Genomic DNA, 25998 nt, shown 5'->3' with positions numbered 1-25998 from the left:
CCTAATGAAGAGGGCATGCCCCAGCTGGTACCACCCCTTAAATCCCCCTTCACTCCCTTTTCCCTGTGTTACCCAGTCCCCAAACCACCCCAGAGCCCTCTCTGGGCAGCAAATGATCTTAAACCAAAGGCTTTTAAAGCAAAATAAATCACCCAGGAGGCAAAAAAAAAAAAAAAAAGAAAAGAAGTTTTGGGGACAAATTAACCCAGTGAGTTAATTTTTTTTTTTTCTCCCCCCATCTTCTTGTGTCTTGTGGTTTCTGGGTACCCACACATGTGATGAGTTGGGCACCAAGGTCAGTCTTCAGCCAAGGGACCAGGAGGCATTTTGGGACCCAGCCCCATCACGTCTCGCTCAAAGAGGGGGTTTTATCCACCGCGGCTCCAGCTCTCATCCCAAATCCCGCAGTGGGTTCGGGATAGGGCAGGCAACGATGCTAATTATAGGGGAAGGAACCGTGTATTTACAGAGGCAGCTCCCAGCACGAAACCGCTGGCGGCTGCTTTTGCTCCACTGAGTCTTTCTTTTTCTCTCCTCTTTCTGGGCGCTGCTATCCACAAAAAAAAGAAAAAGAAAGAAAAAAAAGGAGGAATTAAAAATAAATTCCCCTCCATGGTTTGCAAATGGCGCTTTAGCAGAGGAGGAAGAGGAGAGCGAGGAAGGGCAGGAGGATGGTGGTGGCGGGGCGGCTGGCGGCGTTGCAATGGGCTCTGTTGGAGCCAATGCAGGCGGCGTAAGCCATGGCGTGGGGGATGTAGTTTTGTTCGTGGACCCCGTGGAGGAGATGAGCCATGGGGCCGCGGGCGAAAACGGCCACATCCTCACCGCCGTGGGTCTCCTGGCGCAGTGGCACGGCTGATTGTGCCTGGTAGTTGGCGTGCGCTGGGGCAAAAGAAAAAAGTCAAAAAGAAGAATAATTTTTAAAAAGCTCTAATTTTAGCTAGGCTGTAACAATTGGGGGGGGGGGGGGGTTGCCCCAGAAGACACTCACCAAAATCCACGGCGGAGACATTTTCTCGCTCACCCGCCACAATTTTATAGCCGGGGCCATTGCCGTAGAGGATGGAGGTGAAGGGTTTGCGGTCCACGTCGCTCTGCATCGGGGCCAGACCTGGCGGTGGTGGCACCGTCAGCAGGACAGGGACGTCCCCTAGGTTTTGTCCCCTCCGTCCCACTGCGTGGCCATGGCAGGGACTCACCGAAAATGGGGTTCCCGCGGGGGGTGTAACCGCCGAAGGTGAAGACGTGTGAGTGGTCGGCAGTGACGACGCTGAGGGTGTCCTGGGGCGAGGTGAGGCGGGCAGCCAGCCCGATGGCCCGGTCCAGCTCCACTGCCTCGTGCAGCGCCTGCTTCGCCTTCCCTTCATGGTGCCCGTGGTCGATGCGGCCCCCTGCGGTCGCCGGCACCGCTCAGCATCCCCCTCTGTGGCCCCCATTGTCTTCCATCCCCCTCCTTGACATCCCCCATTGCCCTCCTCTTCCCTGCTTTGCATCCCCCATCACCCCTTTATCCCCCTCCTTTGCAGCTGCCATTGCCCCCTTTATCCTCCTCCTTTTGGCATCCCCCATCATCCCCTTTATCCCCCCCTTTTCGCATCCCCCCTTGCCCCCTTCATCCCGTCGCCCCCTTTATCCCCTCCTTTTGGCATCCCCATCACCTCCTCTACCCCCTCTTTGCACTCCCACCCCCCCATACACCTCCCACCTTCAACCAGGAGGAAAAACCCCCGGGGATTTTTCTGGAGCATCCTGATGGCCACAGCCACCATCTCGGTGAGGGACGGATCCGTCTCATTATTCCTGTCCAGCTCGTACACCATGTCACCCGGCTCGAAGAGGCCTGGGGACAGTAACACTGTTGGGGACATCCTTTCCCCACCAAAAAAAGGGGGGGAGGGACAAATCTAGCACTGCCACCCGCTTCTTGTGCTGGCTCAAGCATTTCACACACCACACACACACACACACACACACCCCTCCGGATTCAAGGTGATAAGATAGGAGCCAGGGGATACTCCCAGCCCTTCCTTCCTCTGGCCTGGCCGAATCCTGCAGGCCAGCTGGGCCGGGGAATTGCACCATGGCCTGAAAAATAAGGTGCATCCCCAGGGCAGGGTACCAGCATCCTTGGGGTGTAACAGCATTCCTTGAGGATGGGTACCAGCATCCCCAGGGTGGGTAGCAGCATCCTTTGAGGGGGGGTACCAGCATCCTTTTGGGGTACCAGCATCCCTTGGAGGTAGCAGCATCCTTGGGGGGGGGTAACTGGCCACTCCAGCTGCCCCAGCACCCTGGGACTGGCTAGGGGTCCCCCCAAAGCACCCAGCTGAGGCCGGGGCACCCTGGGGTGCTGGGACTCACCCAGGAGGAAGTCAACACGGCTGAGGTTGAGCGCCAGCAGGTCCCGCCGGTGCCACACGTATTTGGCGACCTGGGGATGGGGGACAGGCAGGTTGTCACCTCCCCATCACCTCTGCCAACCCCAGGGCTGCTTTATATCCCCCTCCCCAGAATATTCCCCACCCCAGGAATGCCTTTGTAGGGTTACAGCAGGGTGATGTATAGGTACCCCCCCCCAAAAAGTCCCCATCACCTTGCCGGGGGGCTTGGCCTCATGCCACGCCTGGACAAGGTCCCTGCGGTCCAGGCGGGTACCCCGATGCTTGTCCTCGTGGGGATACTCCACGTCGCTGGCATTTTTGGGGAACATGTATTTCCGCCCACCGCCCAAGATCACCTGCGAAGGAGGGCAGAAGTGCATTTTTTTTTAAATTATTTTTCATTATTTTTTTTCCTCCAATTTGGGTTTAATGGGGGGAAAACCCCAATGAGATGGAGTGGGATGTCCAGGAAAACCCCAGCGCTGCGAAAAAAAGCTGGTGAAAACACCCGAGGAATTTCACCTCACTCAAAATAACCCTGAATCTCTTCCTATTAATTAAAACCCAGGACAAAAATAACCATTTCCAGCAGCAAATTTGGCTTTTTAATTTCCACCTCTCCCACACCGTCCTCCCCCTATCTGTGGGAGGGATGCTCCACGTCGGGGTCCCCGCATGAACCCGCCGGGACGGAGCCCCATCCTGCGGCTTTTGCTGTTTGCTTTGGAGTCCAATTTATTTGGCCTCTGTTATTTATAACCGAGCAGAGATTTTTTTTTATTCCCCCCCTTCTCTACGCAGAAGGTGAATTATAAAGCTGCAAAACACCACCGCCAAAATTATTAAGAGAAAAAAAAAGGGAAAAAAAAAAAAAGTCTTTTCCCCGCTATATAATTATTTCCAGCCTGGGACAGACTTAAAATTATATTAGAGGGAAAAAAAACAGAAGAAGAGGCTATTAAAGAGCTAAATAACAGGCTGAAATGTTTTGCTTTGGGGCTATTTTGAAGGACAGAAGAGTATTTATTTACAGGGCTGAATTTCTGTGTAAATCCACAGCGAGGGGCAGAACTGGGGGGAAAATGGAGGGGTTTGGGTAGGGGAAGTATGAGAAAGGAGCGGGCTGCTGTGGACGTGGGTGGAGGGGGGTTAAGCAGGAATTGGGGGGCTGGTCCTACATGTGCTTGTAGTCCCAGCACTGTGTCTGATGGGGCTCCCAGTGGTGTGTCCATGGGTGGTCCTGGTCCAACATCCACCCAACAGGCCTAGTACCTCACCCATAGGTGGTCCTGGTCCCATATCTGCTGGGGGTTCTGGCTCTGCACCCATGGGTGGTCCTAGTCCCATATCTGGTTGGGTTCTGGCACTGCACCCATGGGTGGTCCTGGTCCCATATCTGCTGGCGGTCCCAACTCTGCACCCATGGGTGGTCCTGGCCCCATATCTACCCACAGTCCTGGCCCTGCACTCTTTGGTGGTCCCTTCCTTACATCTCCTGGGATTCCTGGCTCTTCACCCACTAGTGGTTCCAGCCCAACATTTACTGGGTAGTCCCAGCCCTTCACCCATGGGTGGTCCTGGTCCCGCATCTACCCATGGCCCTGTCCCCATCCCCGGCTGGCCCCATCCCCATCCCTACCTCGATGTCAGGGATGTTCTCCACCAGCTGCCGGGCAATGTCCTTGCAGCCGCCCTCCAACGCGTCTGGGGGCATCTCTCCATCCGAGTACCAGTCGCGGTTGGCCGAGTGGGCGTAGGCGGCGCTGGGTGTCGCGTGGGTCACCCGCGTGGTGGTGACGATGCCCACCGACTTGCCTGCATCACAAATTCAGGGGACAATGGTGAGAACACCCCCAAAACTCCCTGCTTTACTCTCTCTAAGTGCCCACCAGCCCCTCACCTCCATCTTTGGCCCAGCGGAGGATGGAGGTCACCTCCTGGCCCTTGGTGGTGTTGCAACGGTCACGGGTGACGCCGGCGCTGACGCCCACCGTCCCCTCGTTGGCTTTGACGCCGCAGAGGTAGGCGGTGGCTGTGCCTGCACTGTCGGGCACCTGCGCGTTGGTGTTGTAGGTCTGGGGTGGGGGGGAAATAAATCAGCCATCATCCCCATCATCCCCACCCTGGGGCTTCATCATCATCCTCCCCACCCTAGCGCTCCCCTCCCCATGCTGTTTGGTCACACCGGCCCCCCCATCCCACCTGTGCACCCCCCATTTTGCCTCTCGCTCCCCCCAGCTTGGTTGCCCATCACCCCCTCGCTTCATTTTGATGCTTTTAGCCTTTTTTCAGCTTGCTTGTTAGGCAGGGAGAAAGGAGCCACCGCCATGAGCATCCCCCCCACAGGGCAAAGGGAGACAGCGGTGAACGGCCAGGACTTCCAATTTAATAATAAAAAAAAGCCTTTTATTCAGAAAAATGATGCCAGGAGAAGCTGGGGAGGGGCTCCCATGGCTTCCCACGGCCGGGTGGCCTCGTCCTGCTCCCCCCCCACTCCACATTCCCACGGGCCGAACCCTGGCACGACGAGCAGGCACCGGAGCCAGCTCCCTTCGCCCGCCCCTGACCTAATTTCGCCTCTCTGGTCGATGCCGGCTGCCCGCCCGTGACCTTGTGGTGGGTGTCGCGTCCCCACCATGGGCGTCCCGGGGTGGGGGGTTCAGGATCTGACCCCTCACCCCGGGGGGGGGCTCACCTTGGCCAAGGCAACGTAGGGGAACTTGTCCATCTCCAGCAGACTCTCCTCGCCCTTGCGGTTTTGCAGTTGCCCTTTGAGGATGCGAGCGGCCGTGACGGTGGAGACGCCCATGCCTGCCAAGGCACCCGTCAGCTCCCCGCCAAGGACGGGCCAGCTCGCCGCATGGGTGTCACGCAATGCTGGCGGGTGCCCAGTTTATCCCAGCACCCGATTTATCGCGAACCCAGTTTACCGTGGCACCCGCTTTAGTGCAAAACCAATTTATTGCAAACTGAGTTTGTTGCGGCACCCAGTTTATCGCAGCACCCAATTTATCACAGCCCCCAAGCTTTTGCAAGCCCAGTCTATTGCAGCACCCAGTTTATCCTAGCACCCAGTTTATTGCAAACTCAGTTTATCACAGCACCCAATTTACCACAAACCCAATCCATCCCAGCACCCAATCCATCCCAGCACCCAATTTATTGCAAACCCAGTTTATCACAGCACCCAATTTCCCGCAAACCAAATCCATCCCAGCACCCAATTTATTGCAAACCCAGTTTATCACAGCACCTAGTTTACTGCAAACCCAACCCATCCCAGCACCCAATTTATTGCAAACCCAGTTTATTGCAGCACCCGGTTTAGGACAGCACCCACTTTAATGCAAACCCAATCCATCCCAGCACCCACCTTATTGCAAACCCACTTTATCGCAGCACCCAGTTTACTGCAAACCCAGTTTATCCCAGCACCCAATTTATTGCAAACCCACTTTATCGCAGCACCCGCTTTAGTGCACACCCACTTTACCATGGCACTCAATTTACCGTAGCAGCACCCGCTTCAATGCACCCAATTTATCATGGCACCCAATTTATCACATCACCCACTTCATCGCACCCCCTGTCCCCAGCAGTCCCTGCTCCTCCTCGCCTCCCCCACCCCGGGGTGCGTGCCCCCATCTCACCGTCACCCAGGAAGAGGATGAGGTTCTTGGCCACGTTCTGGTTGAGGCGCTGGAGCCGCAGGGCGGCCCTCAGGGTCTCCTGTGCCTGCCCCCGCCAGTACTCGGGGTCCTTCTCCCTCTCTGCGGTGGGGAGGGAGAGGAAACCAGGCTCCATAGCACCCAACAGCACCCACTTTTGGGGTGCTGCTCCCCCACCCCCCCCCAAACCTCACCTACCGGGGACCAGAGATGGTGAGCAGAGCTGGGCGAGGAGGATGAGGAGGAGAACCTTCATCCTGTGGCGCTGAGCAGGTGCTGGATAGGAGAGAGCTGCGGGGGAGGTGGGCATCTGCTCCGTGCCTCAGTTTCCCCACTGAGACCTTCGCCCCGGGGCTCAGCCAAGCGAGGATGGGAGGGAAATGTCCCCTCCCCGTGCAGGCATCAATGTGACCCCCTGGGAACGTGCCAGCTTCCCCCCCCCTCCATGGCCACCAGTCCCATGGGGCGTCACCTCACTGGCACCAACCCGGGGCTGGGGGACGGTGGCACGGCCCCCATGTGCGCGTGGCAAAGCGGGATCCCTGTTGCGTGTCTGGCTCCCCATCGCACGTCCCTGTCCCCATTGCATACCCCTGTCCCCATCACGGTTGGGTCCCCATTGCACATCGGGGTCCCCGTCACATGGCCGTGTCCCTATAGCATGGCCCTGTCCCCATCGCATGGCCCTGTCCCATCATATGTCCCTGTCTCTGTTGCACACCCACGTCCCATCCCATGTGTGTCCCCATCCCATGCCCATGACCCTGTTGCACATCTGCATCCCCATCGCACACCCATGTCCATGTCCCTACTGTGTGTCCATGTCCCCATTCAACACCCATGTCCCCTTCACATGCCCCTCTTTCCATCCCCAGCCTGTGTCCCCATTGCGTGTCCATGTCCCCATCACGCGCCCATGTCCCTGTTGCTCGTCTGTCCCCATTACACACCCATGTCCCCGCCACATGCCCGTGTCCCCAGCACAAGTCCATGTCATTGCTGTACGTCCATGTCCCTGTCCTGTATCTGTGTCCCCACCACATGCTCGTGTCCCTGTTGCACACCCGTGTCCCCGTTGCACACCACGTCCCTGTTGCGCACCCATGTCCCCATCACACGTGTCCATCGCATGTTTGTGTCCCCACCACACGTCTGTGTCCCCATCGCACACCCATGTCCCTGTTGCACACCCATGTCCCCGTTGCATGTCTGTGTCCCTGCCGCACACCCATGTCCCCAATGCACCCCCGTGTCCCCATTGCACGTCTGTGTCCCTGTTGCACACCCGTGTCCCCATCGCACACCTGTGTCCCATCACACGTCTGTGTCCCCATCGCACACCCGTGTCCCTGTTGCACACCCGTGTCCCCATCGCATGTCCGTGTCCCCATCACACCCCCTCCATCCCCATCACACCCCCGTGTCCCTGTAGCACACTCATGTCCCTATCACCTCCCAAGTCCCCATCGCACCCTTCCCCCCCCGTTACACCCCCCATCCCCACCCCCGCCCCCCCCCGCTCCCCCGGGGGTGGCAGCCGTGGCCCCGGCGAGGTCCTTACCGCCGGGGGGACGGGGACACAAACGTACCCGCACAAACTTGGGTCCTGACACCCACGTCCCTCCTGGGCGGCGGGAGGAGGCCGGGCCGGGGGGACAGCGAGCCCTTAAATCCCCCCCGCACCCGGCCTTCGCCTCCTCCTCCTCCTCCCCTTCCTCCACCCTCCTCCCCGCTGGCAGCTGGGGGGGGGGGGGGGGGGGTTGGGGAGAAAAGGCAACAAACTGGGCTTACTGGTGCCCTCTGCCGGGTTTGACTGGGAGGACTGGGAGGACTGGGGTGCACCCAAGCCCGGTTGTGGGTGTTCAGCATCCTCTCCCGCCCACGCAGGGAAGAGAAAGTGGGGTTGCACCGCTGGGGGGGGGGGGGGGAGTAGATGTGTGTTTTGCCGGATTTTGCATTCTTTTCACCCAAAAAGTGCCAGCGACACGAACGTGTTTTGGGGTGGCGGTGATGGAGAAGAGCGGGTCCCCCTGCCTCAGTTTCCCCACGCGGGCTCCCGCGAGTGCTCTCTGCCTGAAACGGCTTTAGTGTAGGTCCTACAATAAACAAGGCTTCGTCGAAAGGGCGGGAGGGTGACACCCTTCCCCTGCCTCAGTTTCCCCATCGTGGGGGACCGTGGGGCTCCGTCGCCCGTGAAGCCGTGGGTGGCTTCCCAGAAGGTGGCGGTCTCAGCCCAAAAATCCACTCCCCAAAAGCTTCGGGGTGCCACCAAGGGTGTCCCAATGCCGCCCTGACACCCTCCGGATGGGCATGGCTCCTGCAGACCCCCAAAGCCCTCTGGCACCCCCCACCCGTGCTCCGGCCCTTCGCATCCCCACCCCACCACCTCCTAGCGCTTTCCAAGCCCAGCAAAGCAGTTTGCAGCCCCATCTGTGACACGAGTGCGTCAGTGCTCAGCCCACCAGCACAGCACAGCGGTCTGGGGTGGTGGCACCACGTCGCCCCCTCCACTCCTGTCACCCCCCTCATGCAACGCAGCTGTGGGTGCCTGCCGGTGGTGAAAAGCTCATTAAAAAGCTCGTTAGCCCAGCAGACGGAAAGCCGCAACCTGGGGAACTCCTCGCTGCGAGGCCGCATGCACAAATCTGGCCAGGCTCAAAGCCCCAAACTCTTCGGGGGGCTGTTAAACACACGGGGGGGCAAGGTTGCAGCCCGATGAGCACACTTGCAAGCTTGCACAACCACATGCTTGTGCATTTGCAAAATCGCAGGCTTGCACAACCGGGTGCATGCATGCTTGCACGATCATATGCTTGTATGTTTGCACAATTCCAGGCTTGCAAGATTGCACCCAATTGTGTGCTTGCACACTTGCCTGTGCCCATGCTTGCAAAATTACACGTGCCCCCTTGCACAACTGCATGCTTGGCTGTTTGCAAACCTGCTTGCTTGCACAAGCGTGTGCTTGCACGCTTGCATGCTTGGCTGTTTGCACGACTGTGCTTGCACGACCACGTGCCTGCAGAACTGGGCGCTAGCCCCTTCACTTGCATGCTTGCAAACAGCACGCTTGCAAACAGCACGCTTGCACAATTGCGCGCTTGCAGGATTGCGCGCTTGCAGGATTGCGCGCTTGCACGCTCCCGGGAGAAACGTCGCATCCCCTTGCTGGCGAGCGAGCTGCAGTGATTTATTGGGGGGGGGGGGATGCTTTCAGCAGCTGGGGGGGGTATGGGGGCCCCCCAAAACAGGGTTTGGGGCCCCCCCGAAAGAGTTAAAGGAGCCGAGTGAGGAAGCCCGTCCCTCCCGTTGGCCCCATTGGTTTTCCCATCCCAGGTACATCCTTTGCTCGTCACCCTTCGTCACCCTCCGTAGGCCGCAGCGGCGTAACGAGCTGTGCCGGGGCTCAGGCGGGTGCTCGCCCCAACGGGGGCCGAGGCCGGCGGGAACTGGGTGGCAGCCATGGTGAGTGGGGGACCCGTCCGACACCCCAAATCCGGAGGCGGTTGGGTTTGGGTCACTTGGCCGAACCGGGGCGCGGGGCAATGCGTCTCCTATGGGATGCCTGTTGCAATCCCGTGGGATCCCCCACTGCACCCCAAGGGATCCCCTGTTGCACCTCCATGGGATCCCCCACTGCACCCTGAAGGACCCCCACTGCACCCCCGTGGGATTCCCCACTGCACCCCAAGGGACCCCCATGCACCCCCCTGGGATCCTCATTGCACCCCCAAAGGGTCCCCCATGCGCCCCCATAGGACCCCCATTGCACCCCTTAGCACCCCTGGGTGCCCCCCCCTCCCGGTCGACTCCCCCAGCCGGGTTTGCTTTGTGGCCAGTGGGTTCCCAGGGTGGGGACCCCAAAGTGGGTGCCCCCCCTCAAATGCCCCCCTTCCCCCCCCCAGCACCCAGCCCTTCACCCAAACCTGCAAGGATTTACACCGGGGTTCCCTCTGCAAGGAGAGGGGTACAGGGGTGCCGCACCACCACCCCACCCCCCGCACCCAGTAGCACTCACTTTTGGGGGGGCTGTTTACAAACAACCCCGGACCGGGCTGTTCCCCCCGCCCCCTTATTTTTTTTTTTATTTTAACCCTTTATTTGCTTCTGTTTTAAGCTTCTTTTTTTTTTTTTTTTTTTTTTAATTTATCTGCAGCCGGGGCTCTCTGCAAAACTGGGTACCCACCCAAACCCCCTTCCCAGCACCCCTAATTAACACCAGACGCCTAATTAACACCAGGGGGGTTTGCTAAGTACTCCCGGGCATCCTAATTAAAAGGCTGAGCCTCACTGGGTGCTGACTTCAGGCCGTGGAGGTGCAGGGGACATCCATGGGTGCTGGGGGTGCTGCTCGGCCAGGGGGAGGTTTAGGGGTGATCGGGGGGGGCTCAGGATTAAATTGGGGGGGGCTGGAGGGGGAGGTAGGCGAAGAGAAACGCCATCGCCTGCGATAGCGGCGGTGCTTGCTCCGAAATGGCGCCCGGGCGGGAATTGAAAGCAGCTGGCGGCGGCTCGGGGCGCCCCGATACCGGGGTGAGGGGCTCCCCTGGAGGGTGGGGGGGGCGAGCGGGGTGGTGGGTGCCTCCTGCTCCCCCACCCCCGGGACCTTCTTCGGGGTGTGCGGGCTGGAAGCACGTGGGGTTTATTGTTTATAAGGCGAAGGGGCGATTTGGGGGAAAACCAGGGGATTTAAGGCCCTGCTGTGAGTTTTGTAAGTTGTAAAGAAAGTGAAAATCCCTTGGCTGGGGGGCTAAAGCGGGTGCGCTGCCTCCTCCCGCAGCCTTGGGTGCCCCCCACCCTCTTGGAGCTTGGGAAATGTGTTTTTATTGTGATTTAAGAAACAGAGCGGGGGGGGGGGGGGGGGAACAAAAAAACCAACCACCCCGTTTTGACCCCAAGAAGGGGTGTTACCGCTTTGCAAGCTGGGGAGCAGAGGGGGGTGGGGAGCACCCATGGGTGCTGCTTTGCCCTGATGTTCCTAAGGAGGGGGTATGGGAGGTATGGGTGCTAAAAATACTTCCTGAACCCAATTTCCCCCAAATTGAGGATGCTGGGGGTTGATTCCGGTGCTCACCGGGGGTGTTTGGGGGGAGGGAGGGGGTTGAAGCTCAGTTTGGATTCTCTGATGTCTAATACAGGGTTGAGCCAGCATGTCTTTAGCAAAAGGAAAAAAGTGGGGGTTTGGTTTCTTTTTTTTCTCCCCCCCCCCCCCCCCCCCCTTTTTCCTGCTGTTTTCAGGCTGGGGCAGGCAGGCGGGGTGGGGGATCACCGAAAAAAACCTCATTTCCTCAGGAAACAGAGTGAAAGCCTTGGCCAAATGCTGGGACTCCAGGAATTTGGTGCTTTGGAGCTATGGGGGATTCGTGGACACCCCTCCTTTACCGTGTGAGCGGGGATTTGTGCCCGGAGCTGCGAATTTCAGCCGTGTGCAAAGTGCAAAAATAGGGAGGGAAAAAGTGAAAGGGGATGGAAGAAAATATAACATAAAACCAGATTCTACCAGCGATAAAATCTTGCAGTTAAAGCTTTTTTGCCTCAAGGTTTCCAGGCTCGAGGAGCGTACCCAGGGGAGTTTTTGGGGCTGGAAAACAGAGCTTTTTGCACAACTGAGGAGGGAAACTGCCTTTTTCTTTTAACCTTTTTTTTTCCTTACCAGGTGGGTTTTGTGGCTAATTAAACCTAGGCTGTGATTTGGGATCTGGGGAGAAGATGGATTCATTATTAATTGTGCAAGGGCAGGTTTGGGAAGGCTGTTATCAGAAACAGGGCTGAGAACTGGTGCTCTCGTTGCATGAACCTTCCTGCCAGGGGAAACTGAGGCATAGCTCTGCCAAGTTCAGATCAACTCAGTGTGCCTTTGGAGGTGATGGCAGTGGGACAGGGACATCTGGATGGGTGCAAACCCCCACCCTGCGCTGCATCGGGGGCAAAGGGATGTGACCGGTGCCGCTCGGCCCATCGGTGGTAGGGGTCAGGGTGGATTTTGGGGTGCTCATTCCCTCAGTGGCAGGCGAGACAGTCCGGCTGGGTGACAGGGCTGTGCCGGGGGGAAGGAAACGGTGGCGGCGGTGGCATGATAAGGGCTGTCTGCCAACCAGCAAGGTTTCCCCTTGTTTTTCTGCTGGGGGATGAGATAAGAGCTGGGCACCGGCACAGGATAACGCCCGAGGGGACAAGGAGCCAAGAGAGAGCCCGTCGGCAGCCTAAATCCAAGGTGCCATCGCCTTTGGGTGCTCAGAGGGATGCCACAGGGTGTTTCAGGGTGCACACGGTTCACAGACGGGGCGTGGAGCACGAGCAAGCCGGTGGTTTCAGGGTGAAAAGCCATTTTCTCTGCTACCAGCCTTTCTCAGGTTCCTGGCACGGGGAGGGGGGGGTTCCCTCACCCGTTGCGGGGCTGGTGGAGGAGGAACCGGCTTTAGTCCAGGCTGAAGGGGAGGTTGCACAACCCGGCCCCGGGGGAAAGCGAGGCGGGTTCGGGCTTTGCTCAGCTTTTGGCTCCGGCCCTTGTTGCTTTCCATAACCTTCCTCTGGCATTTGTTTAGCACTTTACTACCCCAAAGCCATTCCGGATTTAGCTCCCCAGTGGAGGAGGCGGCTTTAGAGGGTGCATATTCCTTTCTCGCCCTCCTTCCTCCTCCCTTTCTTCGACCCCGAGCCACTGAGCACCTCTGTTTGCCAATCTCCCCGTGCAGATGTCGACTTACAAGCGGGCGACGCTGGACGACGAAGACCCCCTGGACTCCATCAGTGAAGGCGATGGGTACCCCAACGGCTTCCAGGTAGGGCTTCATGTGTGTTTTGGGGGGGGGGGGGGGGGGGGAGGATTTTATGCCCTGGCGAGCGGCAAAGGGGGTTTTGCAGAAGGGTTTTCCACCTGGGACCAGCCTTTCCATGGGGCAAAGTCTGGCATGGGCAGAGCTGTGTTGGCTCCCGCCACCGCTGCCCTTTGCTCCCCTCCCGGCACCCAGAGCCAGCCACAGGGAAGACTGCGGGGCTGGATTCTGGCTCGGCTGTTTGCAACGCCCCAGCACCCTGTTTTTCTGCTGGCCGAACCCCTTCCCAGCATGGCTGGGGTGAGCAATTAGCGTGGTAGTGGGAGCTTTGTCCCCACACAAAAGGGGATTAGGTTAATTCCTCCCTGAACAGCGGGAAATCGGCTTAAAAAGGGCTGAGGGTGGTGAGAAAAAAAAAACCAAACAAACAAAACCATGGCTGCCAGTGTCCGACCTCACTGGGAAAGATTTGGGGCTGGTGCGATGTTCTTGGTGCTGGCCCCAATCCCATTGGTCTCTGCCTAGAATGGTATTTTCTGCCCCAAAAATCAGAGCTCCGCTGTGTTTTTACTTTCCCTGGTGGGGCCATCTCCGCCTGCTGTCGTATTGGGATGTTTCCTGGGGATGTTTTTCGGCAGAGCGGGAGTATCCTGTTACAGCATTTCCCACTGCTGCAGAGGCCCCCACCCTGTCCCAGTGCCAGTGGTGGGGACGGGACACCCCGGGGGGTTACAGCCATGCTCGAGGAGGGGTTTGGGGTGGTACGGGGCAGCAGGTGAGCCTGCCGAAACGCTCGCCCCGCTCCCTTTCCTGCCATTGTGCTGCCCTTCCTGGCCAGTTTCTGGAAGGCAGCTGCCGCCTTTCCCAGCCTGAACTGTGCCGGATCCCTCACTGGGGGCCAAATTTGTGCCGTGGGCTGTAGGAAGCAAGATGGGGGATGCATCAGTGGGTTTTTCTGCCGGTGGGGAAACAGCGCTGCTTTTCCCACAGGTGAACTTTCGTGGCTCAAGGAGCAGCCCAGGGTGCTGGGCTGAGCGGACGCGTGCTGAGAAGCAGCTTGTGGTGTTGGTGGGGGTGCTGGCAGCTGTGCTGGCAGCATGTCTTCTGGGTCTCATCTTCCAGTACAGAGCCCGTAAGTCCTTGTACCGCGCAGGGATCCTACCCCCTTGACCGGGATGGGTTGCTGGGGGGTTCCCTGGGATGGGATGCTCACCCGCATCACTTGCCCCAAGGTGGGATTCTTGGGTACCAGAAAGGATGTTCAGGTGTGGGGTGGGATGGTCAAGCACAAGACAGGTTGGTCATCTGCATCCCTTGCCCCAGGGTGAGATGATCGGGCACAGGATGGTATGCTCACCCACATCCTTCACCCCAGAGAGGGATGCTCGGGCACTAGGCAGGATGCTTGGGCGTAGGATGAGATGCTTGCCTACATCTCTTGCCCTGGGACGGGATGATCGGGTAGGATGCTTAGTCATGGGACAGGATGCTGGTCTGTATCACTTGTTGTGGAGCAGGATGATAAAGTACAGAGTGGGATGCTCAGGCACCAGATGGGATATTTACCCGCATCCTTCATTGCGGGGCAGGATGCTCCCTGGTGCGGCTCGTTGCACCAAGGTGGAGGAGCTGAACCTGTCATTCCCACCTCCAGGGCCGCCTGCCATGTGCCTGTCAGAAGCCTGCATCTCTGTCACTAGCTCCATCCTCAGCTCGCTGGACCGGGCGGTGAATCCCTGCGAGGACTTTTTCAGCTATGCGTGCGGGGGCTGGATCAAGGCCAACCCCCTCCCTGATGGCCATTCGCGCTGGGGCACCTTCAACAACCTCTGGGAGCACAACCAAGCCATCATGAAGCATCTTCTGGGTGAGTATGTGGGAGCAGTGGGATCCCACAGTGCCGAGGAGCCCCGGTAGGTCCTGGGGATGCTGAAAACCTGCCTGGGGGGATGTAAGGTTGGACTTAAACCCCAGTGTCAAACGGATCTGTGACGCATGCACTACAAGGACATTAGGAAGCAGATCCTGGCTGTTTGCTGTCCTGGATGCTCCTGGGATTTTTGACCGCAGTGTTGCTGCTCTTTGGTGCCGAGTAGGGGAAGGGCCTTGGCCTCAGCTCCACAAACGCCATGGCAGTGTTCCCAGGAGCTCTGAAATTCAGGATTTGTACCCCAGATGGCATCCAGAGGCTGTAGCACCCCAGTATCACCCCAAGGATATATTTGGGTTTTTTTCTCCTGCTGTAGCTTCCAGCCTTTGTGAGCAGCCTTTTTGGGGGTCTGGCTGCTCATCTGGCCGTTTTGGGGGGTCAAAAACTCCCCCAGTGGAGGGAGGATCCTGGGCGCAGCCTCTGCTTGCAAACACTGAAGTGAGGCAGCTTATCCAAGCAACCAGTGAGGACGGTTTGTTCAAGCTTTGAGCAAACAACTAGCTCCTTATCAGCACTTTCCACTGCGCTGGGGCTGATTATCTGAAAAGAGAAGGTTTGGGAAGAGTGTTGTCTTTTGGGAGAAGGGGGGTGGCGAGGGAATGGCTTCGTCGTCAGCTCTTCTCGCAGAAATCTGGCGCTGTTTTTACCGGGAGAAGGGATCGGGCTTCCAGCCAAGCGGTCGCGCTCGGCATTTCCTTGAATTCCTTGGAGTCGAGGGACCTTTAGTTAATAAAACCACACAGCTGGGAAGCCAAAGGTGCAAGCTGTGTCATGAGGGGAAAAAAAACCCAAACCAACAACAACCCTCTGGGGAAGCAGAATTTTAGATGGGGAAAAAATGAAAGGATGATTTTGGCGGCAGAGGAGAAAAATGGGTTTATTGTTCCTTCTTGCAGGAATAAATAGTATAGGGCTGGGGAGCACTAGCACAGGGGCAAGGGCAGCGCAGGGGGCTGGATGATGCTGGGAACATCAGAGCTGCTGGAAGAAATGCTTTTAGTTTTTTCTTTCTCTATCTTTCTGCTCCAAAGAGCTAGAGCAGTCGCTGCGGGTGGGAGAGGAGATGGGGGCAGGAGGCCAGGAAGGGCTGTGGGCTGTGGGATGCTCTCAGGGGCATGGAGGGGAGCGGTGGGGCGATCCTCGGCGCCTTTTTGGAGCCTAGCTTTGCCCAAAACAGGGCTGAATATTTCTCTGGTGAAAAGATGGGGGCTCCAGCGTGCATCAGCAGCTGCTGTGGGGTGCCAGATGCCTGTCCCCGGGGACCTCCTGTGAGCTCCCCCTGGGTACCTCCCACAGAAAACACCACAGCCAACGTGTCGAGCGAGGCGGAGCGCAAGGCACAGCGTTATTACCAAGCCTGCATGAATGAGAGCAAGATCGAGGAGCTGCGCGCCACCCCGCTCGTGGAGCTTATCCAAAAGGTTTGTCCCCTTCCTTGCAGAAAAGCCACCTTCCCCAGGTGGCTGCAAAATGGGAGGAAAAAAGCTAATTTATGGGCAGTCCCAGCACCTTCCAGACCCCATTCCTGGTGCTTCCTGGGGCAGAGCATCCCCCAGGGCAGGCAGGCAGAAAGAGGCAGGGATTTATAGGCAGGTCTTGCCTCTCCTGGGCTTTTTAGCCCCATTGCAAGACGTTTCCCCCCAGGGTGGGTATTGGGGGGATATTTAAGCAACTCCAGGTTGTTGTTCCTTCTCCAAAAACCGGTTGCTGTCTTTCCTCAGCTGGGCGGCTGGAACATCACGGGTCCCTGGGCAGGGGACAACTTCAACGCGACGCTGCGGGAAGTGACGGCTCATTACCGCACCTCACCCTTCTTCTCTGTCTACGTCAGCGCTGACTCCAAAAACTCCAACAGCAATGTCATCCAGGTGGATCAGTCGGGGTTAGGCCTGCCGTCGCGGGATTACTACCTGAACAAGACGGAGAATGAGAAGGTAAGGTTGTTGGGGGAAATCTGGCTTTGCTGGAGAGGTGCTGTGGGTGGGTGGCACCCACCACGCTGATCCCCACCTTGTCCTAACCACGTAGGTGCTTGCTGGGTACCTGAACTACATGGTGCAGCTGGGGATGTTCCTGGGAGGCACCGATGAGGAGTCGACGCGGCAGCAGATGCAGCAGATCTTGGACTTTGAGACAGCGTTGGCCAACATCACCATCCCACAGGAGAAGCACCGGGATGAGGAGGTCATCTACCATAAAATGACAGCTGGAGACCTAAAGGTAGGGATGGAGTTGGCGAGCCTCCCTGCTCCACCGTGATTTGGAAAACGGGGCAGATGGGTGGAGGTGACGCAGCTCCACCAAGGAAGCCAGATGCCAGCCAACACCGCCTGGGAAGCTCTTGTGCAATAGCTTGGCCTGTGTACTCCTTGCGGAAATCCCACCCTGACCCATTCCTCCCAACCTCCGGACCACCCCCAGGGTCGGCAGCTGTCCTACCGCGGCACTAACACTGTCCCAGCACTGCTGCCCGCGGTCCACCTGCAGATATCAGGCCAGTCACCTCCCTGTGCCCCCAAAGGGGCCCTAATGGGTTGTGTCAACATTTTTGACACCTGCCCCGCTTTCTTTTCCTTTGTGGGAGGAAATTGTGTACTCCTCTTCGACCTTTGGAAGATGCTGCCATTATGGGAACAGGCCTCTGCAAAATCAGCTGAATCCCTCAAACGGGGCTGATGCGGCCACTTCCAGCTTAGGAAGCGGCTGCCACCCCTCTCCGATGGGGTTGTTTTGTTTTTTTTTTTTTCGGCCAGTAGCAGCAGCATGGCTTTTGCAGGAGCTGGCACCGGCCGTGGACTGGATGCCCTTCCTCTCCACAGTCTTCTACCCTGTGGAGCTCAATGAGTCAGAGCCTGTCGTGGTCTACGCCAAGGAGTACCTGGAGCAGGTCTCTGACCTCATCCTGGCCACTGATAAATGGTGAGAGCCCCCAGCCCATGCGGAGGGGTGTCTGGGGTGGGCAGGTGTGTCCCGCTGCCTGCTCACCACCTCTGGCTACAGTCTCCTCAACAACTACATGATCTGGAACCTGGTGCGGAAAACCAGCCCCTTCCTTGACCAGCGCTTCCAGGATGCCGAAGAAAAATTCATGGAAGTGATGTATGGGACGAAGAAGGTGAGGGGGGAGCCCCTGATGCCCCCAAATCACCATTAAAACGGTGACAACTTTTTAAGCAAAGTCCTTGTCACGTTATAGCCAAAAAATAGAGATGTGAGGCAGGTTTTGGGGTAGCAGCTCTGGCACAGGGGGATGGATGTGGACCCCATCGCCCAATGGGGCAAGGGGCTGGGAAGGTGGGGGGCTTTGGCCGTGCCACCACTGATGACCCCCTCTTGTCCCATGCAGACCTGCCTCCCACGCTGGAAATTTTGCATCAGTGACACGGACAACAACCTGGGCTTTGCCTTGGGGGCCATGTTCGTCAAGGCCACCTTTGCCGAGGACAGCAAGCAGGTGGTACGTTCCCAAGCGAGCAGCCTGCGAGCTACCACAGTTGTGGATGGTTGGGACATCCAATGTTTCTCTGCCCGCCTTTTTTCCACTGAGCATCTCCATTCACTGGGTTTTTCACTGGTCTGCATGCTGTCTCGGGATCCCAGCCTCTTCCTCCCCACGGGTGCAAAGGGCCCTTGAACCTCTAGGGTGGGAAGCCAGCTCTCCAGACTGACATTGCACCACCTTTTGTGTAGGCAGAGGAAATGATTGTGGAGATTAAAACAGCTTTTGAGGAAAGCCTGGAGACCCTGCAGTGGATGGATGAAGAGACAAGGAAATCGGCCAAAGAGAAGGTGAGGTGCTGGCAGCTGTGCTGGGGAGGAGAGGGTGATGGTGGAGGATGATGGAGCCGGGTGAGCCTGTCCTTCCATCCCTGGCACCAAAAGTGCTTTGGTCCTTGTCACCCTCAGGCAGATGCCATCTACAACATGATCGGCTACCCCAAGTTCATCATGGACCCCAAGGAGCTGGATAAAGTCTTCAATGATGTGAGTTGCTCAGATAGGTCCCCTGGGTCTTCTGTTTCTGCCCTCCACTAGAATGTGCAGGACATGTGCCTATCATCATGGCCTCAGGGCAGTCTTGAACCCCAGGTTTCCTCCAGAAGGGTCTCAGTGATGTCCTTGGCCCTTCTCGGGGGCCTTCCCAGAGAGCTGCAGGCCAGTCCTGGGGTGGCTGGGGCTCTTGAGATCCTTGCCCAGGAAGAGGAGGAGCTGGTTTCCGTAACGGTGATTCATTGCCCTCCTGAGACTCTGCAGATGTTGGAGAGGAGGAGAAACAAGAGCGGCCATTAACTCAGCTGGCTCCAGAGGCTCAAACGTGACCACAGAGGGAGGAGCAGGGCCGGGCGATCACCACGAGCCACTCACGCCTTGCTCTTTTGCAGTATGAGGCCGTGTCTGACCTCTACTTTGAGAACGTCATGCAGTTTTACAACTTCTCGGCCAGGGTCACTGCTGACCAGCTCCGGAAACCGCCAAACCGGGACCAGTAAGTCCTCTGCTCTCCTTCCCTGTTGTGCTCAGTGGGGAATATCACAAGATCTGGAGCACTGGGATTTGGTGTCCACCAGACTGTGCTGGTTTTGGGGAGTTAAATTTGGGCTGATGGCTTTGCAGCATGATAAGCAGATGGTGTCAGAGCAAACATCGGCAATGGGTTTGTGCTGCCACATTGGCCATGTCCCTGCAGGTGGAGCATGACGCCTCCAACAGTCAACGCATACTACTCTCCAACAAAGAACGAGATTGTCTTCCCTGCTGGCATCCTCCAGGCCCCTTTTTACACCCGTGCATCTCCCAAGTAAGAGCCTAGGGAAAGCAGGGAGGGCAGGATTCCCTAATTTCCTCCTGTCCCAGAATTTGAGGCTAAATTTCATGGCTGCAGGGAGCAGCAGCTGCTCTCTAAATCTCAGCATTGCCCTCCTGCAGGTCACTGAATTTTGGTGGGATTGGTGTGGTGGTGGGCCATGAGTTGACGCATGCCTTTGATGACCAAGGTATGGCCAGGGCCAGGCGGGTGGGCTGCTGGAGGGGTGGCTGGCAGGGTGATGAAGGACCTGTTGTGTCTTGGCAGGCCGGGAATACGATAAGGATGGCAACCTGCGTCCGTGGTGGAAGAACTCCTCGGTGGAGGCCTTCAAGCGGCAGACAGCATGTATGGTGGAGCAGTACGGCAACTACACCGTCAACGGCGAGGCCATCAATGGCAAGCACACCCTTGGGGAGAACATTGCTGACAACGGGGGCCTCAAGGCTGCCTACCGGGTAGGGTCACAGGGCTGGGGAGATGTGGTGGGGGGCATGGTGTGGTCGGATCGGTGTTGTCCCCTGAGCCTGCTGTGCTCCCTGGCCTCCAGGCATATCAAAACTGGCTGAAAAAGAATGGGGATGAGGAAACCCTCCCAACCCTCGGCCTCACCAACCACCAGCTCTTCTTTGTTGGCTTTGCCCAGGTAGGTCACTTGGTGGTGGGCAGGAAGGGTGGACACACAGGTTTTTAGGGGGTGGAGGCATGCACAGATGGTTTTGGGATGGTGTGATGGCAAAACTGAGGTCTCCAGAGATGCTGCATGGTGGATGGAGAGCCAGATTGGGGTGGTGCTGGTTAAAAAGCTGGAGCTCAAGCTGTGTTGGTGCCCATTGCGCAAGCAGGGAGGTCTGATTCGGCACCGAGCAGGATTCTGTGGTTGTGGATGCCGGCACTCGTGCCTCTTGCCCTCTGTCTACAGGTGTGGTGTTCAGTTCGCACGCCAGAGAGCTCGCATGAGGGGCTTATCACTGACCCCCACAGCCCCTCGCGTTTCCGTGTCATCGGCACTGTCTCCAACTCCCGGGAGTTTGCAGAGCATTTCGGCTGCCCCCTTGGCTCTCCCATGAATCCCCCTAAGAAGTGCGAAGTCTGGTGATAGGCAAGCGCCTGACGGAACCAGCTGCGGGTTGCTTTGTTCTCTGCAGACGGCTGAATTTCCATGGTCCTTTTGAGAGGCTGAAACCACTTCTCTGTGCAACGAACTGCCCAGCTCTCAGCAGGAGCAGTGCCCTGTGTTGCTGGTATTGTCCGAGGTTTGATCCACTGTGAAAACTCCTCATCCCCTTGCTTGTTTGTGAAATGACTTCGATTTGGGGGTCTCTTCTTTCCCACCATGACTGGGCCACGTGTCAAGGCACGTTGCATCCATGGGCACTACCCTGTATTTACACACGCAGCACTCCGGTCTGACCCACCGCCCCAGCAAAATGCCTCTTTTTTGGAGGCAGCAAAGGGAACGCTGTGACACTGACAGGTTTGGCTGCGTGTCTAAATACACATGACGTACCTTCCTCTCTCCAAAGATGCGCACATGAGGATGGAAAATATTTTAAGATATATTTTTCTGGGGGGGGAAATATATATATTTTTTTCATGTGTTGTGGAATACACTGGAAAATTTCAGGGAAAATGCATTTAAAAGCCTTTTTTTTAGTAAAAGATTAGTATATTTATTATATTTTTTTTAACTCAGTGCAGCTGTAGGTGTAGCACCCTGTGGGGACAGTCCCTTGGCCAGGGAAGCTGGATGGATGCAACTAGCCAGCCCTGGATCCTGGGTTTCTCTGGGAGGGACTGTCCTTGGAAGATGCCGATAGGGAAATGGGGGACAGCGGGCCTGGGGACAGGGCTGGAGGATGCTGCGAGTTGCAGAAAGGCTCTGCTGGGATTCTGTGATTCCTGGGATTAGCTCTAATTTCAGAGTGCAAAGGGAAAAGTTGATGTGCCAAAGATGTAACCAAGGTGGTGACGGTGTGGATTAAGCACCTGCTTCTCCCTCCTGTCCCCTCTGAAGTGAGGTCAGCTGCAATTTCCTGGCCCAAAAGCTTCCCCAGATAAGCGCAGGTGGTTCCTGCTGCTGCTTCGCTTGCCGCTGTGCCCGGCCTCTATGCCTGGGAAACTGCAAGCCCTGAAATCACTGCACGGCCCCAAACCTCCATCCTTCCATGGCCAGGTTGGCACTGGTGTGAGATCTGGCTGAGATGGGGGCAAGGGAATTTCTTAAGGGTTTCTTTTAATATTCCTTTTGCGGTTTTGAGAGGAAACCACTGACGGTAGCTCAGGTGCTGCGTGTTGTCTTGTGGAGCACCTTCTTGCTCTAGACAGAAAGCAAAGATATAGAGGGTTTTTTAATATTTATATGTAAAAGGGAGGGGGGGGGTGTGGATTTTTTTGTAACTATTTTTTCACCCTACATGTGGGGCTTATTGTAATTGAAATAATAAATACTTTTTACTGGGGCTGGAGTTGCTCGTGACTTGTTTTTTTCTGATAGCAGGAAAGTCTTGCATCCCCTTCTGCTTTTTTCTCCACATCCACACTGATAAGACCATCCTGAGCTGACAAAACTGAGCCCAGGAGGCTTTTTCCAGCCTGCGCTTGGCGTCTACTGCCTCTCAGAGGCTAAAGCCAGGCTTTTGTGCCCACAAACCTCACTCTCGCTGCGGGTGGTTGTTTGCTTTCCACCTCTATGGCATGGCCCCACACATCTCCCCAGCAGGGAGGTCTTTCCCGGATGCTTTTCCTTCCTCCCGGGTGAGTTTTTGGCCAGCCGGGCTGCACTTGGATCCAGCAGGATGGGCCCCGCACAGGTTGCTCTCCAAACAGCCTTATTTATAGCTTTGTGATGCTGTCTCGATGCTGCCAGCTCAGTAATACAGGCCAGTGTTCACACCCGAGTGGATGCTCCGTGGCTTTGTCAGGCTTGCCCAAAAAATGCAAGGCAGGACCTGGACTGCAGGCTCCCTGCAGAGGCTTACCCCAGCACCTGGGAAGGCTCATGGCCATAAAACAAGCAAAGTGCTATTTAGCCCCAGCTTGTTATTAGGGTCTGGATTTGGGGTGTAGCCCTCTTGTCTTGCCCCATTGGTAGCGAGCTTTTGGAAATAACAGAGTGGTTTTGCTGCCGGGATGGGCAGGATAGAGCCAGCGGTGAGCTGGGGATGTTAGTATTGCATAAATAAGATGGTAAAACTTCCTTCTTGCTGTTTTTACCATGTTTCCTTTCCCAGACTGAATCAAAACGTAGTAAAAGAGCACTGGCTTTCTGCTCACACGACTTGGTGTGAGGCCCTCAGTTTCATGCAGAGCTGGGAGACCGGCCATGGCCCTTGTTTTCTCAGGATCTGGCTGGAAATGGTGGTGCAAACCCGCAGAGGGCGATGGAGCCGAGAAAATGCTGCCTGTGCTCTCTGCTCCTGGGCTGGCAGGAGTTAGCTATACTACCAGCATGGTATTTTGGTCTGGATCTGGCCCTGCATGTTTAAAATGTAATGAAATGGCTGCGTTTGTAGGAAAAGAGAAGAGTGGTGTGGGTGTAAAGCAAAGAGGAATTAAGCAGGGAGAGCAGGGCTGGGGCGAAAGGGTCTTTTCCCAGCTGCACAGCCCATTGCATGGTGAGGTAAGATGCTGTTAGAGGTGGTTTAACCATCCAAAAGGGAAATGTTCTCTGGGGTTTACCCGCAGTGAGGGACTGGGTGGGTGATGTCTCAGTCACCACAGAGGGAACAGCCCCAGTGCAGGAAGGATTTCGAGGGCAAGCATCAGCTTGCATCGTGGCAGGGGGACACCATGGTCAAGGCCCCTCGTGCTGGGCTTGGAGCCGGTGGTGGATGTTTGCCCGTCTGGGAAGCTGCTGGGTATAGGCAGAGCAGGCAGGAGGTGACTCATCCCACTCGCGTGCCAGTGCCTGGTGTGGGCTTGCCTGATCCTGGGTGGTATTTGCTTTATTTTGTGCTCAGTCGTGCCCCGGAGGGCTGAGACATTTGCCGAGGGCTGAGCCCGGGCAGGAGGAGGAATGGGGAAAGCTCCAAGCAGGGCTGGGGTTTTTGGTTGGTTTTTTTGTTTCGTTTTTTTGGAGCATGTTGGAAGGGGATCAGTGGAGGGAAAAGCAGGAGAAGCCCGAAGACAGAGGCGCTGCTGTGCCTTGCTGTGTAAAAGTGGGTGCCTGGAGCATGCTGGAGCCTCCAAAATGAGCTGGAATGAGCAGTTGTTCACAGGTTTGGTGGGGCTGAGCCAGCCTTCCAGGTGCAAGAGGCTGAATCCAACCATCTGAACCACCTCCTTCCCAGTTTCCCCCCCTCCAAGCAGGATCTAACCCCCAACACATCATGACAGTGCTGGGGTCACCTTACTGGGACCATCAGATTTTTGGGCAGCAAACGGGCCAAAAGCCTCTTCAAACAATTCCTGCAGGAAAACAGCCCTTTTCCAGTGATACCCCAATCCTTTACTCTATTTTCCTAAGTTCACCAACAGCTCTAGTGCTCCGACGCTTTTTGCCATGTGGTTGTGAGCGTCTCTGCTGTGCCAGGTACGTGAGAGACTGGTGGGATTGGTGATGCTCTGAAACAAGAGCTCAGCACTGTAAACTCAAGCTGCCTGTGGTGATACATTGGTTCCCAGGTGCTAATAAAGCTAGCAGGAAAAACAGGAGGAAAAATGAAATGGAAGAGGAACCAGAGGTGGTAGAAAGGGAATGTATCCAGCTGGCACTTGCTCAGGCTCACCAAATCTGCAGGTTTTGTTGGCCAAATCGTCCTACGTGGGGTATTATAGAAGAGAGACCTGTCTGGTTTGTCCCCTTAGGAAAAAAAATAGGTAAAAAGATGGCCAGGGGGTAGATATAGACTCTGGAGGAGCTTTAAGGCAGAGCCAGGAGCCTGGCTGCTTCACATGGCTAGCACGCTTTGGGAGCTACAGCAGACAATATGGTGAAAATGCTGTTTTTTTCCTTTCTAAACAGGCAAAAAGAAGTGATATATCTAAAGATACTGGAGCTAGGAGGCTCTTTCGCAGCTGTGTTTACAGGCAGCTATTTCTGTAGAACAGAGGGAGCCATAGATGTCAATTTGCTTTTGGTACGAATTTCCTTCCGCATGAAGGGGTGTACCAGGAGAAGTGCCACGCCTGGGAGGCAGTTGATGGAATGGTGCTGGGCACTGACCCCCCCAGACCACACAGCTTTACTTGCACCCTCAAAATTATTACAGCAAAGTCTTTACGAGCTGCGGAGGGGGATCCGTCTTCCTAGCAGGCTGCAGACAGGAGAGATGTGCTGTGAGCGCAGCAGCTCTCCAGGATGTCTGAAGATGTATCAGTCCTTGGGCAAACCCCCTACCAGGATAAAAGTTCCTCCTTTGTTCTCCCATTTTTGGGGAGTGGGGGAGTACTTGGCCTTTCTTTGAGGTCATTCTCATTTGTCTCTTCAGTCTTCCGTTTTCCTGGTGGGGAATCAGCAGTCGATCTGGCAGGTGGTAGGCTGCAGAGGAAAACCGGCTCAGAAAAAAATACCCAGAGGCCCCTCTACATATTTGTTCCTGGCTGCTGATGGAAATAGTCCCTGTTCAGGACTTCTTTAGAGGCTGGCAAGGCTTGGTTGGGCTTTTTTCCTCCAAAAATCTCATCGTTTTCCATTTCGCCCCATTTCCCACAAGCAGTTTGAAGTAGATGCGAGCTCACCTCATCCCAGGCATTTCCCTTACCCCAGCACAGAACGAAAAGCACAGAAAGGGAAAGTAAATAGCATGCTAGTCATCTTGCATCTGCCACCGACTCCACTAATAACTTCTGGCACCATGCAGTGTGTTTGTTTGGTGTGGCTGTACCCTGTAGATAGCACCTTAGTAAGTAAGAAACTATTCCAGTCGCAGAGCTACTCTTACTGGAGGCCACTGTGGCAGCTTAAGCGACATGGCAGCTTGCAGGAGCTTTTCTTCTGAGATCACATCTAGGAGGACAGTGAGCCTTGGGGTACACTGCAGTCCTCATGTGTTGGCGTGGGTGGGTGTCATGTCCTAAACCTGACCTGCACAAACTGAATTGTTTAACAATTTGGAGTCTGACTCAAAAGGGAAAATGGACTCAAGACCCTTCTATTTTTTGGTCACTGGGTGCTGTGCTGAGTTTTGCTCTAGTGAATGACACTAAGTGCAGATTCTCCCCCTTCAAATTTGTATTTTAAAACTCAAAATTACTTTTCTGCTCACAAATGGAACTGTTGTGGAGATGCGGATAGATGTGACTCATTGGGTAGGTTTTCTTTAGTGCACAAGACCCCTATCTTTCTTCTGTCAACTTCCAGTTGCAGCACCAGTTACTCGTTAAGTGCCTGAATACACTACCAAGGGATCTGTTTACTTTAATAAAATAAGCTTTTCACTTTTAAGAGTTTATTTGTGACTGCTTTAAAGTATTATCTTCCTCCTAAAATTGTAGC

General features: G+C 56.1%; 2 protein-coding genes across 9 annotated transcripts; one reads left to right on the top strand and one right to left on the bottom strand.

Moving 5' to 3' along the window:
* On the bottom strand, window positions 1-7747 carry ALPL (alkaline phosphatase, biomineralization associated). 2 transcript variants are annotated; one of them, XM_049809629.1, is made up of 12 exons: window positions 7639-7747; window positions 6248-6340; window positions 6032-6151; window positions 5077-5192; window positions 4282-4456; window positions 4021-4196; window positions 2594-2737; window positions 2362-2431; window positions 1706-1840; window positions 1200-1391; window positions 992-1111; window positions 1-882 (listed from the first exon to the last, which is right to left on the bottom strand). In XM_049809629.1, the coding sequence occupies exons 2-12, from the start codon at window positions 6303-6305 to the stop codon at window positions 632-634; spliced, it is 1557 nt and encodes a 518-aa protein (XP_049665586.1). In that variant the 5' UTR covers window positions 6306-6340; window positions 7639-7747; the 3' UTR covers window positions 1-631. The 2 variants fall into 2 exon arrangements, with proteins under 2 accessions (XP_049665586.1, XP_049665656.1); XM_049809699.1 differs by having other exon boundaries at window positions 6248-6325; window positions 7639-7685.
* Window positions 7748-9229: 1482 nt separating this feature from the next.
* Window positions 9230-22027, top strand: ECE1 (endothelin converting enzyme 1). Of its 7 annotated transcripts, none has more exons than XM_049808202.1 (18): window positions 9230-9385; window positions 12745-12831; window positions 13816-13957; window positions 14480-14692; window positions 16052-16176; window positions 16477-16689; window positions 16784-16975; window positions 17532-17674; window positions 17756-17870; window positions 18102-18212; window positions 18446-18544; window positions 18662-18739; window positions 19138-19241; window positions 19443-19553; window positions 19682-19749; window positions 19827-20017; window positions 20110-20205; window positions 20482-22027. In XM_049808202.1, exons 2-18 carry the CDS (start codon window positions 12745-12747, stop codon window positions 20656-20658), a joined length of 2265 nt encoding a protein of 754 aa, XP_049664159.1. In that variant the 5' UTR covers window positions 9230-9385; the 3' UTR covers window positions 20659-22027. The 7 variants fall into 7 exon arrangements, with proteins under 7 accessions (XP_049664159.1, XP_049663975.1, XP_049663888.1 ...); XM_049808018.1 differs by lacking the exon at window positions 9230-9385 and adding an exon at window positions 9396-9514; XM_049807931.1 differs by lacking the exon at window positions 9230-9385 and adding an exon at window positions 10564-10582.
* The last annotated feature ends 3971 nt before the right edge of the window (window positions 22028-25998 follow it).

This window comes from Accipiter gentilis, chromosome 1 (genome assembly GCF_929443795.1).
Source record: "Accipiter gentilis chromosome 1, bAccGen1.1, whole genome shotgun sequence".
NCBI classification, from domain to species: domain Eukaryota; kingdom Metazoa; phylum Chordata; class Aves; order Accipitriformes; family Accipitridae; genus Astur; species Astur gentilis.
The sequence above is the reverse complement of the archived record's forward strand: the minus strand, read 5'-3'. Positions and strand labels throughout refer to the sequence as shown.

Bases quoted from the DNA above. Each gene is read 5' to 3' on its own strand.
- ALPL (XM_049809629.1), bottom strand. From the start codon at position 6,305: ATGAAGGTTCTCCTCCTCATCCTCCTCGCCCAGCTCTGCTCACCATCT. The intron at 4,197-4,281 runs GTGAGGGGCTGG...TTTGTGATGCAG, and splicing joins CCGCTGGGCCAAAGATGGAG to GCAAGTCGGTGGGCATCGTC. The intron at 2,738-4,020 runs GTAGGGATGGGG...CCTCCTTCGCAG, and splicing joins AGAACATCCCTGACATCGAG to GTGATCTTGGGCGGTGGGCG.
- ECE1 (XM_049807840.1), top strand. From the start codon at position 12,123: ATGATAAGGGCTGTCTGCCAACCAGCAAGGTTTCCCCTTGTTTTTCTG. The intron at 17,871-18,101 runs GTGAGGGGGGAG...TGTCCCATGCAG, and splicing joins TGATGTATGGGACGAAGAAG to ACCTGCCTCCCACGCTGGAA. The intron at 18,213-18,445 runs GTACGTTCCCAA...CCTTTTGTGTAG, and splicing joins CCGAGGACAGCAAGCAGGTG to GCAGAGGAAATGATTGTGGA.